Source organism: Ylistrum balloti, unplaced genomic scaffold (genome assembly GCF_031769215.1).
Source record: "Ylistrum balloti isolate Yb309-2 unplaced genomic scaffold, AGI_CSIRO_Ybal_v1 Utg370312, whole genome shotgun sequence".
Classification (NCBI taxonomy): Eukaryota; Metazoa; Mollusca; class Bivalvia; order Pectinida; family Pectinidae; genus Ylistrum; species Ylistrum balloti.
In genome coordinates this window covers 1,705,418-1,719,621 of record NW_026782231.1, presented here as the reverse complement: position 1 = coordinate 1,719,621, position 14,204 = coordinate 1,705,418, and the positions used below count along the sequence as shown (strand labels likewise).

At 39.7% G+C, this 14,204-nt stretch overlaps 1 protein-coding gene across 1 annotated transcript in view; it reads right to left on the bottom strand.

Moving 5' to 3' along the window:
- Positions 1-563: 563 nt before the first annotated feature.
- LOC132553245 (hepatocyte growth factor receptor-like) overlaps positions 564-14,204 on the bottom strand; it is a 46,034-nt gene continuing 32,393 nt past the window's right edge. The window contains exons 17-26 of the mRNA XM_060217474.1: positions 12,499-12,595; positions 9,574-9,999; positions 8,577-8,859; positions 7,852-7,971; positions 7,527-7,622; positions 7,038-7,222; positions 6,389-6,498; positions 6,138-6,297; positions 5,150-5,286; positions 564-838 (exon numbers count right to left, since the gene is read on the bottom strand). Coding sequence (XP_060073457.1) covers positions 646-838; positions 5,150-5,286; positions 6,138-6,297; positions 6,389-6,498; positions 7,038-7,222; positions 7,527-7,622; positions 7,852-7,971; positions 8,577-8,859; positions 9,574-9,999; positions 12,499-12,595 — 1,807 coding nt within the window. The 3' untranslated portion in view covers positions 564-645. The remainder of the gene's footprint in view (positions 839-5,149; positions 5,287-6,137; positions 6,298-6,388; positions 6,499-7,037; positions 7,223-7,526; positions 7,623-7,851; positions 7,972-8,576; positions 8,860-9,573; positions 10,000-12,498; positions 12,596-14,204) is intronic.

The window sequence follows — 14,204 nt, the reverse complement described above, 5'->3', positions numbered from 1 at the left end:
TGGATGAAATGTTGGAAAAGGGGACTTTATCATTCACCAAATTAGGCCATGCCATCCGTTCAAAGAGTGTCACACACATTTTGCATTTATACATGTACTTGATTGTAGTCATCAGATTTGTGGTGTATTCACGCTGTCCTCACCAATCCCTGAAAGCCCAATATAACAGGGCTCTCATTGCCAGCACCTCCTGTGTTTACCTCCGGTCAGTCAAAACTGTCACCTTTTGTGACCAGTCAGTCAAACTGTCACCTTTTGTGACCAGTCAGTCAAACTGTCACCTTTTGTGACCAGTCTGTCAAACTGTCACCTTTTGTGACCAGTCAGTCAAACTGTCACCTTTTGTGACCAGTCAGTCAAACTGTCACCTTTTGTGACTATACATCTGTACATCTCTGTTTATCTCACTGATATCCTTTCCTTCACAACCTCAGTCTCAGCAATATAGCTTACACAACAACAATCTGTGATCATATAAAGTCTTTAATGCACTTAACGGGCAAGTCTGTTTCCAGTAAGTGCATGACATTCATTAACTTGAGAATAGTTTGATTCTTGTTTTGACATAGATTTGTATAATCTTTATCCTGTGACCTATAGATAATTTTATAAATAAAAATAATCTAGGTCAAAATTTGCACATTATTAACCCATGACCTCTAGGTACTCTGAAGAGCCACCAGGTTCAATGTTGGACTTAAGTGGCTGAGTATCGGATGTGTCGTCATTTTGTTCACCGGTGTCAGCTGACAGGAAGGTCTTCATATCATCATTGACTTCCTGGAATGTTGGCCTGTCGTTGGGTCTGTCTGTCCAGCATTGTACCATCATCACGTACCTAAAACATGAAATATACAAAATAGAACACTTTAAGTAACAAACAATTTTGTACTTCTTCCATACTTGTACCAATAATGAAATATGGGAAAACATCCAAAGTATTCTGATGTAATCTTCAGCTGGCTACAGCACTGCCAGTCTCCATAACTGTATTGTTTAGGAAACACAGCTGGCTACAGCACTGCCAGTCTCCGTAACTATTATTGTTTAGGAAACACAGCTGGCTACAGCACTGCCAGCCTCCATAACTGTATTGTTTAGGAAACACAGCTGGCTACAGCACTGCCAGTCTCCGTAATTGTATTGTTTAGGAAACACAGCTGGCTACAGCACTGCCAGTCTCCATAACTGTATTGTTTAGGAAACACAGCTGGCTACAGCACTGCCAGTCTCCGTAATTGTATTGTTTAGGAAACACAGCTGGCTACAGCACTGCCAGTCTCCATAACAGTATTGTTTAGGAAACACAGCTGGCTACAGCACTGCCAGTCTCTGTAATTGTATTGTTTAGGAAACACAGCTGGCTACAGCACTGCCAGTCTCCATAACTGTATTGTTTAGGAAACACAGCTGGCTACAGCACTGCCAGTCTCCATAACTATTATTGTTTAGGAAACACAGCTGGCTACAGCACTGCCAGTCTCCATAACTATTATTGTTTAGGAAACACAGCTGGCTACAGCACTGCCAGTCTCCATAACTATTATTGTTTAGGAAACACAGCTGGCTACAGCACTGCCAGTCTCCATAACTATTATTGTTTAGGAAACACAGCTGGCTACAGCACTGCCAGTCTCCATAACTATTATTGTTTAGGAAACACAGCTGGCTACAGCACTGCCAGTCTCCATAACTATTATTGTTTAGGAAACACAGCTGGCTACAGCACTGCCAGTCTCTGTAATTGTATTGTTTAGGAAACACAGCTGGCTACAGCACTGCCAGTCTCCATAACTGTATTGTTTAGGAAACACAGCTGGCTACAGCACTGCCAGTCTCCATAACTATTATTGTTTAGGAAACACAGCTGGCTACAGCACTGCCAGTCTCCATAACTATTATTGTTTAGGAAACACAGCTGGCTACAGCACTGCCAGTCTCCATAACTATTATTGTTTAGGAAACACAGCTGGCTACAGCACTGCCAGTCTCCATAACTATTATTGTTTAGGAAACACAGCTGGCTACAGCACTGCCAGTCTCCATAACTATTATTGTTTAGGAAACACAGCTGGCTACAGCACTGCCAGTCTCCATAACAGTATTGTTTAGGAAACACAGCTGGCTACAGCACTGCCAGCCTCCATAACTGTATTGTTTAGGAAACACAGCTGGCTACAGCACTGCCAGTCTCCATAACTATTATTGTTTAGGAAACACAGCTGGCTACAGCACTGCCAGTCTCCATAACAGTATTGTTTAGGAAACACAGCTGGCTACAGCACTGCCAGTCTCCGTAATTGTATTGTTTAGGAAACACAGCTGGCTACAGCACTGCCAGTCTCCATAACAGTATTGTTTAGGAAACACAGCTGGCTACAGCACTGCCAGTCTCCGTAATTGTATTGTTTAGGAAACACAGCTGGCTACAGCACTGCCAGTCTCCATAACAGTATTGTTTAGGAAACACAGCTGGCTACAGCACTGCCAGTCTCCATAACTATATTGTTTAGGAAACACAGCTGGCTACAGCACTGCCAGTCTCCATAACAGTATTGTTTAGGAAACACAGCTGGCTACAGCACTGCCAGTCTCTGTAATTGTATTGTTTAGGAAACACAGCTGGCTACAGCACTGCCAGTCTCTGTAATTGTATTGTTTAGGAAACACAGCTGGCTACAGCACTGCCAGTCTCTGTAATTGTATTGTTTAGGAAACACAGCTGGCTACAGCACTGCCAGTCTCCATAACTGTATTGTTTAGGAAACACAGCTGGCTACAGCACTGCCAGTCTCCATAACTATATTGTTTAGGAAACACAGCTGGCTACAGCACTGCCAGTCTCCATAACAGTATTGTTTAGGAAACACAGCTGGCTACAGCACTGCCAGTCTCCATAACAGTATTGTTTAGGAAACACAGCTGGCTACAGCACTGCCAGTCTCTGTAATTGTATTGTTTAGGAAACACAGCTGGCTACAGCACTGCCAGTCTCTGTAATTGTATTGTTTAGGAAACACAGCTGGCTACAGCACTGCCAGTCTCTGTAATTGTATTGTTTAGGAAACACAGCTGGCTACAGCACTGCCAGTCTCCATAACTGTATTGTTTAGGAAACACAGCTGGCTACAGCACTGCCAGTCTCCATAACTATATTGTTTAGGAAACACAGCTGGCTACAGCACTGCCAGTCTCCATAACTGTATTGTTTAGGAAACACAGCTGGCTACAGCACTGCCAGTCTCCATAACTGTATTATTTAGGAAACACAGCTGGCTACAGCACTGCCAGTCTCCATAACTATATTGTTTAGGAAACACAGCTGGCTACAGCACTGCCAGTCTCCATAACTGTATTGTTTAGGAAACACAGCTGGCTACAGCACTGCCAGCCTCCATAACAGTATTGTTTAGGAAACACAGCTGGCTACAGCACTGCCAGTCTCCATAACTGTATTGTTTAGGAAACACAGCTGGCTACAGCACTGCCAGTCTCCATAACTATATTGTTTAGGAAACACAGCTGGCTACAGCACTGCCAGCCTCCATAACTATTATTGTTTAGGAAACACAGCTGGCTACAGCACTGCCAGTCTCCGTAATTGTATTGTTTAGGAAACACAGCTGGCTACAGCACTGCCAGTCTCCATAACTATATTGTTTAGGAAACACAGCTGGCTACAGCACTGCCAGTCTCCATAACTGTATTGTTTAGGAAACACAGCTGGCTACAGCACTGCCAGCCTCCATAACTATTATTGTTTAGGAAACACAGCTGGCTACAGCACTGCCAGTCTCCATAACTATTATTGTTTAGGAAACACAGCTGGCTACAGCACTGCCAGTCTCCATAACTATATTGTTTAGGAAACACAGCTGGCTACAGCACTGCCAGTCTCCATAACAGTATTGTTTAGGAAACACAGCTGGCTACAGCACTGCCAGTCTCCATAACTGTATTGTTTAGGAAACACAGCTGGCTACAGCACTGCCAGTCTCCATAACTATATTGTTTAGGAAACACAGCTGGCTACAGCACTGCCAGTCTCTGTAATTGTATTGTTTAGGAAACACAGCTGGCTACAGCACTGCCAGTCTCTGTAATTGTATTGTTTAGGAAACACAGCTGGCTACAGCACTGCCAGTCTCTGTAATTGTATTGTTTAGGAAACACAGCTGGCTACAGCATTGCCAGTCTCCGTAATTGTATTGTTTAGAAAACACAGCTGACTACAGCACTGCCAGCCTCTGTACCCAGCACTGATAGGTATGGCTGGCTACAGCACTGCCTGCCTCCGTACCCAGCACTGATAGGTATGGCTGGCTACAGCACTACCAGCCTCCGTATCCAGCACTGATAGGTATGGCTGGCTACAGCACTGCCAGCCTCCGTATCCAGCACTGATAGGTATGGCTGGCTACAGCACTGCCAGCCTCCGTACCCAGCACTGATAGGTATGGCTGGCTACAGCACTGCCAGCCTCTGTAACCAGCACTATTTAGTAAACTGGCTAAAAAAAAATTAAGAATAAATGAAAAAAGGAATTTAGCAAAAAGTGAAAGGCAAAAAAATGGGTTTAAAAAATATACACGGTAGCTTCAATTTATCTGGCGATTTTTAGGATATGGGAGAGTTCGAGAGATGTGTTTGAAATGAGAATTGGGGAGAGATGTTAGGGGAGATTAGGTTTGTAAAGTGGGGTTGGAGAGAGGACCTTTATTGAGGAGATGAATTCTATCATAGTCAACATTACTAAGGACTTCATAATATCAGTCCAAAAATATGAAGGGCACAACTAGAGACTAAGGGGAACCTACCTCTTGAATCTGAGAGATCGTTTAAGTACTTTTCAAGAATTAGTGATAAGAAACTCCTTTGAGAAAATCCAAAATGTCCACCTGTCAGCCATTTTATTTTACTGATCAGTCCAAAAATCGAACATGCACACATGAAATTGAGCCCCATCCTAAACTTTTCAAGAAATGGTGATAACAAAAATTGTTTACGGATGGATGGACCACAGACGTAGTATTTATTTTTAACTATTTTAATTTTTAACACATAAGACAAAAAATGAGCCCTCCAACCCCAATTACAACAGTAGACAAAATAAATACTCCCCTCCCCCAATTACTATAGCTATACATACAATGATTCTGGACATTGTCGTGGTTTCTTAAGATGATGACCTCCTTCTAGGTAATTCTTCAAGTCTTTTGATTCCACATCTGGATAGGGAGTTACTCCCCTTGTCAACAGTTCCCATAGTAACACACCATATGACCACTACAAGAAAAAGTTTCAGTAAAGAATGGAAGTTATGATGGTTTACCACACATGTAAATTGATAATGACAGGAGAAGCAACTAAATCACCTCACAGACTCATCGTGGATCCTTAAGCTGATCAATGATTCATTCACCATGGAAAAATTAAATGCTCAAAGATTTAAAAAAAAATTAAATGTTCACAAGTACCTATACATTATATCATTATCTTAAATATTTAAGATATTTAGAATAAAAGAAAAATAAATTTCAGCATCTCAATAAAATAGTACAGATCTGTGTCACGACTCTGAAGATATCCCAATAAAATAGTACAGATCTGTGTCACGACTCTGAAGATATCCCAATAAAATAGTACAGATCTGTGTCACGACTCTGAAGATATCCCAATAAAATAGTACAGATCTGTGTCACGACTCTAAAGATATCCCAATAAAATAGTACAGATCTGTGACTCTGAAGATATCCCAATAAAATAGTACAGATCTGTGTCACGACTCTGAAGATATCCCAATAAAATAGTACAGATCTGTGTCACGACTCTGAAGATATCCCAATAAAATAGTACAGATCTGTGACTCTGAAGATATCCCAATAAAATAGTACAGATCTGTGTCGCGACTCTGAAGATATCCCAATAAAATAGTACAGATCTGTGACTCTGAAGATATCCTTATTAAACAGTACAGATCTGTGACTCTGAAGATATCCCAATTAAATATTCTTGATATATCTACACAAATCACTTGTCTTGTCATTAAGACAGTTTCTCAGATAATTTGATTATCAGTCACTAACTTCAGTTCATCATTAAAACCAAGAAGTTCCTTTTAAACCATGGCCACTTACCACATCTGTTTTATGAGAGAAGACAAAGGTATCGATGGCCTCCGGTGCCATCCACTTGGTCACAATTTTATTTCTGTCCTCGTCAGCCTTGCAGTAGTCTATCGTGTAAAGATCGGTAACACCAAAACCTGCCACACGTACCACCTTGTCATCCGTCAACCTGTGTGAAATTATACAGTTATAAATCTTTAATTACAAACATAACTTTACAAAACGGCTGGTATCCTAACGTTATGATGTTTTATACTTACAGACAGTTACGGGCAGCCAGGTCACCATGGACGATATGTAGACTCTCAAGGTAAACCATCGCCTCGGAGATCTGCTGAGCCATCTCCAGTAGCTGTATCACTGTAATGTTCTGTAAACAAATGAATCACTCATCATTTGAGAAATGTTAAGATTGTTACAGATTATCTAAAGTGATCCTGCCCCTAGTAAAACAAGTCAAGCATCAGACTAACTGATTTTACATCAGAAATTACACATCCTGTTAGAATCATGAAATATTTATCACTGCATGACATCTAACAAATCCATGTATCATTGCTATTAAGTGTGAAAGTAATAATCAAACTGCTGACATCATTATCACAGCATATTGTAACATTGAATAACTCTCTTGATGATAGCTGTTCCATTTATCAAAAAACAAGAGGCCCAAGGGTTTAACGGTAATCTGACTACAAACACTTTCAGCAGGGAGAAGTGTTATTTTTTCTACTTTGAATGAAATCTTACTAAGAAGCTGTTTTCCATGATGCAGATGGTAATTTTGGTGATGTAAAAAATCAAAGAAATCAGGAGGGATACTTAAGAGGAAACATCCCACATCTCATTGCAGTTAGTTCTGAGATCAGCCCTATTATGGAAGGGGACCACCATTAATTTGAAACAAACCTTTGCAGGATCCCTGACATAGGTTTTGAGATCACCCCTCTCGAGGTATGGGATCACCATGTGAGGTTCCTCAGCAGCCGACAGACACATCCCCATGAGAGGGAGGACATTTGGATGTTGTAGATCCTTTAGGACCAAACACTTGGACAGGAATGCATCAACTGTTGTGTTGTCTGTATTACATCCTGTAAAATAAGGTCAAAAGGTTAACTTACAACTGTCCTGTATGACACGGTCAAAAGGTTAAGTTATAACAGTCCTATAAGGAAAGGTCAAAAGGTTAACTTACAACTGTCCTGTATTACAAGGTTAGAAGGTTAATCACGACTGTCCAATAATACAAGGTCAAAAGGTTAGGTTACAACTGTCCTATATGACAAGGTCAAAAAGTTAACTTACATCAAATGAAAAAATACAACACACAAGGAAAACCTATTAGTGTGACATCTAGTACAACACACATAGAAACCCTTTTGAACTGACACCTACCCAAAAGTGACTTGACAGCTACATCAGTTTTCTTCTCCTCGCTATCAGCCCCTACACACGTTGTGTATGTGGCTTGGTAAGTGTTACCAAAGACTCCTACAAAAAAAAGTGTTTGCATAAATTCAATCATATTTACAGGATTTACTTTTCATCAATATCTTATTTCATCCAAAATGCAATTACAACTTTTACAAAAATCCAACTTGTCAAAGATGTAGACTACACAACAAGGACAAAATATATGGCACACATGTACACAAAGTTTTGTTATTGATAATAGACAAAAATTTTCACATGAGAAAGAGAATGCTGTAAAACACCCTACCTTTACCCACAAGTTCCCCAATGTCCAGTTTTGACCGTGGTATGAGAAAGTCACTGATACTCTGACGGGCAGCTTCATCCTCGATCCTGGCTAGAAGCTCACTGATATAGGGTCCAGAATCTGACAAAGGTCAGAGGTCAGTATCACTTACAAGGTCAAACCATTAATGAAATATTATAATATGTAATTTTCCAAAACTAGTAAAATATTTGAAGAATATGAAAGTTCAACTACAGAAGCTTTGATGAAATTAAACTCATCACGACATCTTACTGAATTTGAACTAGGAAAAAACAGCATCAGTAGCAGTATTCCCTACTACCAATGTTTTTTTTAACCCAAAATTTCATCTTGTACCCGCTATTTTTGAAATTCTGTAGCTGCAAAGGGTACAAAAACATTAGAAAATATACATTTTTACCCTCAAATTTGAGCTAAATTGGAAATCTTGATTAAGAGAAATTTTGTATAAAAAAGATAACTCAGTTTAAGAATTATTAATATGTGGTGATGAACCTGTGAAAGTATGATTCTGTTTTGAAATATATAAGAATTAAAAAACACACTTTTATTTCAATACTTGATAAATAAAAAAAATTTCAATACTTGTATAATGATCCAGTCTAATAATGAGTTTACTAATGAAGGAATACTCTTCGAGTATTACAGAATTTCCCCGAAATCAGTATCTTAACAAAACAGTTTTCCTCCTGCGAATGTTCTACCTGGGATCTGTCCATTCATGTCTGCTTTAACAGACACATGGTTAAGTCCGATATCTGCCTCCTCGTTCTTTCCGTCGTAGTCCTTTAACATCTCTGGGATACCACTTTTGCTGGGTCCATTCTTACGCTGGCGTCGGATGATACAGATAGCTAGAAGGGTGATGATAGCGATGATTGGGAGGACCACACCAAGAATGATACCTAAGGCAATCGGCTTCTCCTCTGTCTCATTGTCAAAGTAGTTAAGGTAGCCTACATCCTTCCTCAGAAATCCAATCTTTATCTGTAACAAAGGTTGATTAAATCATAAATAATAATTTCTATTGGTTTATAGTAATATGAATGCCATTAGCCACTATTGTAGAACAGTTAATTGTGAAATGAATGCTGTATAGAAAAGTTACACATTAAACCTCTGAGAAACTGTAGAGGTTCAATTGTGTTTTGCTGCTGGCTTTTTATCACCTTGGAAAAATCCAGGGTCAAGAAAAGTCTGTAAGAATTTCATATATAGCAATTAATGTACAGGAGGAAATTCAGAGATCTGCCATTGTCAAGGCCCTATGGTCAGTACCTCATCAATCACCATCTTAAGCACAGAGCACACATCATCATGAAATACTTTCTCTACTAGTCTCAATCATACACATAAACATCCTGTACCTTATCCTCACAAATCAGATCCTTATGACCTTATGACTTTTGCTTTTGGATCAATATGATTATTCACTGATTTAAAATGTATATAAAATGATACTTTCTGAATATTACACCATAACAATTTTTGACCAGTCAGCTATCCAAACAGGTATACCCGTAAGCGCTGCTCTCCGAGTTTCAGCTATTTGTTTTTTTATCCTTATTTAAACATCAGGTGGAAAGCCTCTTAATCACAATTTTTAACAGTTCCATAAAATTCTTTTCATGCTGGTCACTCCAATAAAATTATGTTGACATTTTTCTGTGTGTGAAATTATCAACAAGACAAAATATTTACCAGGACCAGTGCATTTCCTTTAGAGTCAATTCCGTCAGGGTTTTCAGGAGGTTCACAGCTGATGGTAGAGTCCGATGTTACAGGGTTCATACATTCATTCTGACCCACCACAACCTTCACATCTTTAATGAGTTGACTCATCCCTGCAAACCGACCTTCAATAACCAGGGGCTTGTCACCAATATACTTTTTTTCTGAGTTTTTTCCAGAGAACCTTTCCACTAACGGGTCAGGATAGTAAAGGAGAGGTCCCATGTTCTCTCGCTTGGAGATGTTACGCCAGGTGGTGACCCCATCAAGGTTAAACCCATAGTGCACCTCTCTTGGGTTGGTCTCTGTCACATTCTCTCCGAGGAAGTTCAGACGTGGGGTATGACAAAGCAGCCATTTGTTCATGTAGTTCTCAATGTGATGGCACGGATGTCCCTGTAATATAAGGATCGTAATTAACAATCATTGTACACATAGAGATTGACTGCTGACACAGGACATGTGAGTCACATAGAAACTGATTGCTCACACAGGACATGTGAGTCACATAGAAACTGACTGCTGACACAGGACATGTGAGTTACATAGAGACTGATTGCTGACACAGGACATGTGAGTCACACAGAGACTGATTGCTCACACAGGACATGTGAGTCACATAGAAACTAATTGCTGACACAGGACATGTGAGTTACATAGAGATTGATTTCTCACACAGGACATGTGAGTCAAATAGAGATTGATTGCTGACACAGAACAACATCAGGAAGTAACAAACATTATGACATTTTATCATACTTTATTCTACCACTTTGTTGGTGCTATAGTTTATATTAACAAGGACATCCTGAAGAACTCTCCTACAACATAACATATTTCATCTCTTATCTATTTAATGAAACAAAAGTTATGTTGACTCTTGCTATAACCTAAAAATCAATTATATTCATTTCCTGATGAAGAGGAACATGATGATCAAGGAGTATTCTCTGATTCATGCTAAAATGTTTTTCATGGAAGAAAGTGGAATCAAATAAAGACAGATGACAGCCTACATCTAAAACAGTGCTGGCCAAAGGTCATCTGACTTGTTATCAGATTGATTTTTTTTATCTGACTATGACAAATTGTCTGTATTTGCTGTGTAAACCTCTAGCATTTTTATAAGAATTGAAAGCCATGTTATACGCCCTCTACCACTCTTTGTAACGTTATGATTTATACTACAGTACAAACTAAAATGTGGGCATGTAACATTTTACCATCAACCCCATCTGTGTAACATTCCTCTACATACTTACTACATACACATGTATATTCTACATTCTCTTACTGAAAATGGAAATGAGTGAGTTGTGTATAATTCATGATTTATCTTTGACAAAATGACTTCATTATGTGAGGGTACACATGTGTATGTATATATCTAGATATTTTTACACCCGTTTATCAACATTTGGATGGTACTATTTTATATATGACTGAGACGGGGAAATTTCACATGCCACCCAGCGCTAGATTTTTCTGACACATCCAAATTGTTCGGTATCTTTACATGACAATTTTTTGTCAATCAGAAGGACACCACATCCCATTGTCTTTTTTAAGTATGATTGATAGGAAAGAGATTTAGAAAAAAAATGTTTTAAAGAATTTACACAAGAAAACTACTTGACTTAATATTTTAGTAATTTTGACATAAATCACGAACTCATACATAATTTTATATACATCTGATGATAATCAACAACAAACATTACATAATTGTCTCCCTTCCTCGTGTGACTTACAGCACGGGATACATCTGATGATAACCAACAACAAACAATACATAATTGTCTCCCTTCCTCGTGTGACTTACAGCACGGGGTACATCTGATGATAACCAACAACAAACAATACATAATTGTCTCCTTTCCTCGTGTGACTTACAGCAGGAGGGTACATCTGATGATAACCAACAACAAACATTACATAATTGTCTCCCTTCCTTGTGTGACTTACAGCAGGAGGGTACATCTGATGATAACCAACAACAAACAATACATAATTGTCTCCCTTCCTTGTGTGACTTACAGCATGGGGTACATCTGATGATAATCAACAACAAACATTACATAATTGTCTCCCTTCCTCGTGTGACTTACAGCAGGAGGGTACATCTGATGATAACCAACAACAAACATTACATAATTGTCTCCCTTCCTCGTGTGACTTACAGCACGGGGTACATCTGATGATAACCAACAACAAACAATACATAATTGTCTCCCTTCCTCGTGTGACTTACAGCACGGGGTACATCTGATGATAACCAACAACAAACAATACATAATTGTCTCCCTTCCTTGTGTGACTTACAGCAGGAGGGTACATCTGATGATAACCAACAACAAACAATACATAATTGTCTCCCTTCCTTGTGTGACTTACAGCACGGGGTACATCTGATGATAATCAACAACAAACATTACATAATTGTCTCCCTTCCTCGTGTGACTTACAGCACGGGGTACATCTGATGATAACCAACAACAAACATTACATAATTGTCTCCCTTCCTCGTGTGACTTACAGCAGGAGGGTACATCTGATGATAACCAACAACAAACAATACATAATTGTCTCCCTTCCTCGTGTGACTTACAGCAGGAGGGTACATCTGATGATAACCAACAACAAACATTACATAATTGTCTCCCTTCCTCGTGTGACTTACAGCAGGAGGGTACATCTGATGATAATCAACAACAAACATTACATAATTGTCTCCCTTCCTCGTGTGACTTACAGCACGGGGTACATCTGATGATAACCAACAACAAACAATACATAATTGTCTCCCTTCCTCGTGTGACTTACAGCAGGAGGGTACATCTGATGATAACCAACAACAAACATTACATAATTGTCTCCCTTCCTTGTGTGACTTACAGCAGGAGGGTACATCTGATCGTTGACCTCTACAAAGAACTCTGGACGTTGTATCATCCCCAGTCTCTCTCCTATCACAGTCAGTGTAATACCTCCACTGTAAAATAAACATGGTCAACAATTATCACAACATCTGAAAAAGCATTTACACAGGTTTGAACAACAAAGATAGTTATATACATACTATAGATAAACATGGACAGCCTCTGTTACTTAGATATACATGGCAAACTTACCTCTCAATAAAGACTTCATGTTAAATGTATAATTACCTGAGAATGTGAAAAAGCTAACTATGGAAAAGCCACTCTTTTAACACAGGAATTTGATCATGGACAACAAAGATATCTGGGTATGTATGTACATACTATCAGATACCTAACATGGACAGCCTCTGTTACCTGACGATGTAGATATACAGAAACCTAACTATCTGGGTATGTTGGAATGTCACCTTATTACCTGACTGTAGGAATCAGAAACCTAACTATCTGGGTATGGAGGAATGTCACCTTATTACCTGACGATGTAGGAATCAGAAACCTAACTATCTGGGTATGGAGGAATGTCACCTTATTACCTGACGATGTAGGAATCAGAAACCTAACTATCTGGGTATGTTGGAATGTCACCTTATTACCTGACGATGTAGGAATCAGAAACCTAACTATCTGGGTATGTTGGAATGTCACCTTATTACCTGACGATGTAGGAATCAGAAACCTAACTATCTGGGTATGTTGGAATGTCACCTTATTACCTGACGATGTAGGAATCAGAAACCTAACTATCTGGGTATGGAGGAATGTCACCTTATTACCTGACGATGTAGGAATCAGAAACCTAATTACCTGAGGATGTAGCAGTGAGTCACTAATTACCCAAGGATGCAGCAGTGAGTCACTAATTACCCAAGGATGCAGCAGTGAGTCACTAATTACCCAAGGATGCAGCAGTGAGTCACTAATTACCCAAGGATGCAGCAGTCAGTCACTAATTACCTAAGGATGTAGCAGTGAGTCACCTAATTACATGGGATGTAGCATTGAGTCACCTAATTCCCTAAGGATGTAGCAGCTGGTCACCTAATTACCTGAGGATGTAGCAGTGAGACACTTAATTACCTGAGGATGTAGCAGTGAGACACCTAATTACCTGAGGATGTAGCAGTGAGACACTTAATTACCTGAGGACGTAGCAGTGAGTCACCGAATTATCTGCGATGTAACGGTGAGTCACCTAATTACCTAAGGATGAAGCAGTGAGACACTTAATTACCTGAGGATGTAGGAATCAGTCACCTAATTACCTGAGGATGTAGCAGCGAGTCATCTATTACCTGAGGATGTAGCAGTGAGTCACCTAATTACCTGAGGATGTAGGAATCAGTCACCTTAATACCTGGGATGAAGCAGTGAGTCACCTAATTACCTGAGGATGTAGCCATGAGTCACCTAATTACCCGGGGATGTAGCAGTGAGTCACCTAATTACCTGAGGATGTAGCCATGAGTCACCTAATTACCCGGGGATGTAGCAGTGAGTCACCTAATTACCCGGGATGTAGCAGTGAGTCACCTAATTACCCGGGGATGTAGCAGTGAGTCACCTAATTACCCGGGGATGTAGCAATGAGTCACCTAATTACCCGGGGATGTAGCAGTGAGTCACCTAATTACCCGGGATGTAGCCAGGAAACACTAATTA